We start from the raw sequence: 7190 nt of genomic DNA, 5'->3' as shown, positions 1-7190 counted from the left end.
TACTTAGCTTTAACATATTAGATTTTTCCATTATAGGGCCTAGAATATTAGTGTCTGCCCCTGAAGGAGCTTTCACTTCAGTATCCTATTCAGTTTCACAATATACTCATACATCATCTTGCTTCAAGATAAAGTTGATGGGGCCACACTCCAGGATAAAAAGCAAAGTTTATTTATTAAAAATCCTCAATGTGAACCTTACAAGTAGTCACTGATCCAAATTACATATCCAGCCATGGGGTCCATTTGAACAGAAGCTCATAAACTTTCCACTATGTTTTAACATTGTGGAGAAAAGATCGATGAAGGATAACTAGAAGTGATCTAATGCTAACATTGATAGAAAATAAAATTCTTTACAGATGGCAGCTTCTGTGACAAAAGGAAAAATGCTAAAACTCTGCTTCAGGCATATATGCAGTGTTATATATTCAACAAGTACCCATGGGTATCTAGTACTATGGGTGTACAAGCTCAATATTTATTGCTCTCCTAGACTAAGCAATCACAGCCTATGTCAGGCTTTAGTTCTGTAGTAAATCAGCACTGGTGCAACAGGCACATTTAAATTCTTTTAACCCTGTCTAGACATCAACTTCAATTCTTTCATTCACTCTAATCAGAGCTTTTGCAGTAGGCCTGCTCAGAAGAGTGAATGTCTGTCTGTATGTGTCTATATAAAATGCTAAAAAATCATAGGATGACTACCTTGATATTTTATTATATACCACTATAAACAACTTTTGTTCTGCCAGTTGTATACAAATACTATTTATAAAACAAAGACTATACCTATAAGACTCGCTAACTGGCAAGGCCACAAAACATACAGAAATTTGACATCACACTTCCATAAATGACAGCAAATGTGCCCTATTGATGAACTCTACAAGACATTGCAATTACCACCCTATAATTACTGGGAAGAAGTACAGCAGATTCAGCATGGCCTTCGAAACTGAAAAAAAATGTTGACCTTCATTAACTACTCTATAAACTCCTCCTTTTCTGCTATAGCATAATACAACCAGTCCTTTCAATTTAACATTATTTTCAACTCTGTTCTATCTTACATCATTATCATTCTAGTCTCAAGTCTCCAAATACATAACAAAAAAGGCTCCCTGCCAAAAAACAAAATCCAGCCAACTTAATGTGTACACATTGGTTAAAAAAGCTTCAAATGTTTTATTAATATTAACCTTAATAATTATATTTATATATTGATATACAATGTCATCACTCTGCCAAAATAATGATATCATTGACCGTTAAAATATTCATTAATTTCATTTTACTCAGCACTGTGTTTGCATTTTAGCCTTGTAGCCAGTTACATCATTTTGTGGTTGTATGTATGAAACCAACTGACTTGATCAGTTTGATTACGTGAAAAGCCTTCCACATTTTATATGTCATACCATAAGCTGTATATATATATATATATATATATATATATATATAACATTAATACGCCACTGTATTGCATATCTTCTGCTGCATTATGTCTAAAGCTATGATGGTTTTGACAGTAGTAATGATGAAAACCAGCCTTGTTTGCAATCTACAGAAGTGGAACACACAACATTATTGATGGCAAAAATCAAAAGCATCTTACAGCATGCATGTACATCACCTCTATCAGCAACATCCAACATATTCACATAATTACAGATATATCTAATTGGACATGCAATGAAAAATAGGAATATGATTTTAACATACCTCCACAAAATAAAAACATGGGAGTAATGTGACGCTGTCTTTTGTGATTCTCATCTTTTGCCGTTCCTTTGCAGACATGTTTGTTTTTTAATCAGCAGAATCCTCTCTTCCAGGCAGGCTGATTCAAAATGATTTTCCTTTTGCAGATCTAGAGCTCAGCATTGATGTACCATTCCCTAGTGCCACCTATGGAGTGTGCAGCATTTGGTGATTTTTTTTTTTTTTCCTCTTGCCTTCTCTCTCTCTCTCCCTTGCAGCAATTCAAGTTCCCACACAGTCAGAGAAAATTATTCATTATGCCTTACAGAAACAGTAATGGCTCCTATACAAAAACACCCCTCTTGCTCCGCTCAAGCTCCCAATAAGCTCCTATTCACTTAAGCATTAGAATTCACAGCCTATTGTGTGTAGGTCTGACGTCAAAGGAGCTACAGAGAGCAAGAGGAAAAAAAATCACTGGGTTTTTATGTGCTAGGAGGCTGAAGAGAGCTCCAGTCTGATCAATCTTTCCACCTGACAGATGATGTCAAATATGTCACTGAGGACCAGAGAGAATCAGTTGGTTGTCAAGTGACCGCATGAAATGACACTGACTATTAATGCTGTATTTAACCTTTATACTCCTCAAGGATGACAGTATTTATATATTGAGTGTATATATATATATATATATATATATATATATATATGTGTGTGTGTGGGTATTCCGCAGAGTTTAAAGTCTCTAAATTTTAAATACAATTGACTACTGATATGGGCTATGCTCACAGTCATCCATCCAACTTGTGTTTAAAAAAACAAGAAAATCAAGTTGAAAATTTACCTTCATCATTCTATAGATAGATAGATATTCCATACTGCTTGGACTGGGAGAAGGGAGTGGATTTACCAAAAGTTTGCCCTGAAAAATTAGTTGTTAATTCAAATCCAACTTAAAAGAAAATCTGAAAATAAAAAATATTAATGTACACTGCTGAATGGTGTTGTTAGAAGTGCCTAAATATAGCTACAAATGGCTTACAGTCATTAAATCACCCACATACATACTCACATTATACATATATAAATTCATCTTACAATATGGGTTTATGGATATGGGTTGGGGTAGGAAGTGGGTTTTTTCTGGAAAACACTTACAGCAAAATCATAACTGATGGAAAGTGGGTCTTCCAATACACCCAGATAATAGTGCTTTTCACATTTAGACAATCCCTGAATCTTATATTAAAGTAAGCCTTTAGTGCCAAAATAATAGAAATAGCCTAAAAAGGTACAATAACCAAGCCTGGTTTGGTTGCAAGATTCACCATCAATCCAGAAATGTTTCCTATATTACTTTTTGGCCAGCATAATTCAAATGATATTCTCCTAACCCAGGTCATCCTAGACCCATTCTAAAAACTGACAGAGGTTCTACTTGTTCACAGTTTTATTGAAAGCTAAAATGGTATTTGCTATACAAAAAACTCTTGTAATGGAAGCCTGTACTAAAAGAAGAATTACTCCTGTTGCTAAAACCTTTCTGAAAAGAATAGTTCACTGTCCTAAAACCTTCCAACGTGGCAAGTAAAGCCAGATTGATCAGCATGCAAGCCAAGTCATTTGCATTTTTAGGTTAAAGGGACTGGCACATTAGCCTCCATATTCCCTCAGTACAGCTTCCGTCAATAAAATCCCACTGAATCCACCCTATCATAGGGCACAGTTAAAGCTGAGGGCTCAGTGCAAGCTTAATAGAAAAAGTCCCAACTTTATTGCCCTCTACAACAAAAATACCACTTTTACACATGCTTGACGAGGCCGGTCTTTATCGCAGAAAGGGACAGGCGATGTCCCTTCTCCAATATTTTGTCTTATCTGCCTGATCACTGCAGGTTTCTGGCAACAAAGCTGAGCTATGCATACGTAGTGTAAGCTTTGGCTGCAAGGGAAACCCAGGAGTCCAGGCTTTCCTTGTGTGTGCTGGGGATGCACTGGAGAGATATCATACTGGCATGGCAAATCAATATGACCAAAGATCGTCTTTGAGAGGAAAAGAGAACAAGATGCCAACTCGGCCATAGAGCGTGGGTAGGTGAGCCACACAGCTATAGTTCCACTTTAATAGTCAATAGATAAATACGAAGTAATGTTCATCGTAGATCGTAGATCTAAAACTGAACTCCGGCTACAAATATGTTTTTTATTTATTACCTCTGGGGTAGGCAAAGAATACACTGATTAAACAATAAGAGTTATGCATATTCCCAGCTCCTATATACATATATGTATATATATAATTCCTTAATAACTACAAAGGATATAAGTCTACTTTTTAGAACTGTGGATGAGACCCAGCACATCCTCCCAATACTGGCAGGGGGCAGATACATGACCAGTCACCCTTTACAAAGATGGAGAGCAGCAGTGCCAGGTCTTAGTTCTTGCACAGAACAAAGTACAGCTTTACCATGCTGGATTACTGCACAGATTGGAAAAAAACCAGAAGGGCATCAAGGAATATACATGATGCTTTTTATATAATATATTTAGAGTTCAGTATTCATTACTACAATTTGGAAAGTCATCATTTCTAACCCAACAGGTCCTAACATAAAACACAAGTGCTTACATTGCATGCTTTATTCTAAAATACCTGTTTCTTAACTCTCATGCTGATGCTTTGACTTTAATGCTTTGTAAGTTATGTAGTATATATATATATATATAACTAATATAATGAAAAGGATTTATGACTTCCATTGGCTACACATAGAGGCTGGTCACTGCCTGAGATTTTGCATTTTTTTAGCAGGAAAACACAAAAGGAAATAGAAGCATTTACCTTCCCCTCGTGATGAGTGTCCTTTAACACTGAGCTAAGAAAAATAAACTATATTTTATATTAGGAATGCAAACAAAATGACAATATCTATGTAAAAAAGATCACACACCGGTAAACTTTGTATATAAAGAACAGATGAAAAAAAGGCTCTTTGGAAAATATAAATAATATAAAAAAATTTAATTACAACTTAATCCAGTTAAAATAAACCAGCGTGACTGAAGAAAAAGTAACAAAAGTGATATTTTGCCCATTAAAAAAGGGTCTAAAAATAAAAGGATTAACATTTTATCCGCTGCATTCAAACAAACTGTGCAGGGCAAAGCAACAAGAACAGAACTTAAACATAAAAAATAACAAAGCTAACTTTTGCTGCATTATTCACCTTTGGTGAAGAGATTCTCCTGTAGTTTTTTTCTTCTAAATTATCTAAGTCAGCATCCTTCTACCCTCTTTATATGAGCCCCAGTTGTCCTGAATCGGCCCCAGCCTGTGATTAGATAGTGAGAGGAGATGCAACACAGAGATTTGTTTATCTGTCAGCTACTCAATGTTTTCTTCCAATCAGCATGCTTCTTGTCAGTACATAAACTGATAGGATTCTTCTGTTGCTTGAGAATCCCAAACTCCATCCCTGCTGTACACAGACTGAAGAGGTTGACACTAGTTCAAATTCAGGTACTTTTACTGCTTGTATTTAATAAATACTTTTATGGATGTATGAATAATGAATACACTGCAGTGATGTATTTTCTATCTACCACAATTGAGCTATAATTCTCCCCACCTCAGCAGCTCATTTTTCCTTTTCTTCATTCTACCATTTAGAATAAAGATACTTGTTAGTTCAGGGCATAAAGAAACACAATTCACCCCTCTTTTGACAATACTGAGTCAATCTGAAGCACCAGCACTACCAGATGTGTGTAGTTCATAGCCTTTTGCAAGCTAGGAGTGACTTCAAGCTTACCAAAAACACTGTCTCCTTTTCTGAGTGTTGGGTGACAAAGCAAAGGTAGTAACTCTCTTGGAAAGGACATTAGAGCAAACCTCTTTCCCTGCATAGGCAAAACAAGGGTTCACTTTAAAGTAAACATATCATCAGTGAAATGTGGTGACTGGTAGTGATTCTTACTTCTTTCTGTGTCTAGCCTCAGTACATCAATGCTCTACAACATGCAGCTACAAGAGATCAAAGAAGTGGATATATATAAATATATATATATATCATATAAGTATATAATATAGCTATACCAGGTCATTATTGGAATGATTGTCAATAAACTGGCATTTATCTGTATCAATGGTTGGAAATAGGAGGAAGACAATTGATGCCATTTGGTTTTGGTAAGTTGTAAGCCCCCTACTTTTTTGTGTAGTATGGCTGCCACCTGATCTTTTGGTATCACAGAGTGTACCAGTGACCCTTATTTAAGAGTAAAATGTGTTGGCTTCCAAAGCAAATTTTTATTTATCTTACTAATTAGTATCTTAGTAAACATGCCATAATTCTCCCTATCCTAAAGAAACCCCCCCTGGACCCCTCCCTACCCTCTTACTACCGTCCTATCTCCCTTCTCCCATATGTCTCCAAACTCCGAACCCCTTGTCTACAAAAGAGTCACCGATTACCTGAGCACCAACTCTCTCCTTGACCCTCTCCAGTCTGGTTTTAGAGCTGCCCACTCCACTGAAACAGCCCTTACTAAAGTGGCCAATGACCTCATCAGAGCTAAGTCTCAAGGCAACTTTTCCCTGCTCCTTCTCCTTGATCTTTCCTCTGCATTTGATACTGTTGACCACCCCCTTCTAAAACAAATCATGCGCTCCATTGGTATCAGTGACACTTCTCTCTTGGTTTGCTTCCTATCTGTCTGACCGCTCCTTTCTCCTGGAGGATGTTTTTACAGACAGCTCATGATCTGGAGGGCATGAGGACAACACAATGGGATGTGAGGAAGCCTCTCGCTTTCTTGTAAGCTAGCTGGTAGGCACATTCACAATGTTATTCCACTTGGATTGATAATAGGCCCAAACGATCCTCCCAGTTCCAGTAAAATAACCCTTAGCTTGACAGACTCTAATAATGTAGCACATGTGGGTCACAGTTTTCACATAGGAGAAGCTATTGGGTTTCACTCAACAGGCCCCTTGGCAGATCTCATAACTGAATAAGACCCAAGACCCAACTGGGCTATGCCATACACCCTCTATCTGGCCCTGTAGGATTCTTGTTACTTCCCTATGACAAAAGCTCCCCTTACTCTTCATTCTCTGACGTTTTGTTGTGACTCAATGATTCACCTCTCTGGAAGTTTATTTCAACAAATGGACACAGAAAAACATTTCTTACCCATAATTGGTCCCCTTCTCTTTATTACGAGGAAGCCTACCTGGCAGCAGGAGGGGGCAACAAAACACCAGGCTTGGAGAGATAAAACTCTAAATCATTATCCTAACAGTAAATAAATGTAGAAACTTATATCTCCTAGACAATTCTCAAACTGCAGTGCCTTCTTCCTCCTTAAAGATTCCCTGCAGAAATCAACACGACTAATAAATGACCAAATGTCTGCAATAATACAAATATTTTAGACCAAAATGAAATGATCTTGGGATAAGACCAACAGATGTAGATCAT

General features: G+C 37.0%; 1 protein-coding gene across 1 annotated transcript in view; it reads right to left on the bottom strand.

Moving 5' to 3' along the window:
- The window catches only part of PLPPR4 (phospholipid phosphatase related 4), a 61920-nt gene extending 59771 nt beyond the window's left edge, over window positions 1–2149 (bottom strand). The window contains exon 1 of the mRNA XM_072419848.1: window positions 1726–2149. Coding sequence (XP_072275949.1) covers window positions 1726–1803 — 78 coding nt within the window. The 5' untranslated portion in view covers window positions 1804–2149. The remainder of the gene's footprint in view (window positions 1–1725) is intronic.
- Window positions 2150–7190: the final 5041 nt, after the last annotated feature.

The sequence above is a fragment of the Pyxicephalus adspersus genome, chromosome 8 (genome assembly GCF_032062135.1).
Source record: "Pyxicephalus adspersus chromosome 8, UCB_Pads_2.0, whole genome shotgun sequence".
Taxonomy (NCBI): domain Eukaryota; kingdom Metazoa; phylum Chordata; class Amphibia; order Anura; family Pyxicephalidae; genus Pyxicephalus; species Pyxicephalus adspersus.
This window is presented reverse-complemented; position numbering and strand designations above follow the sequence as displayed.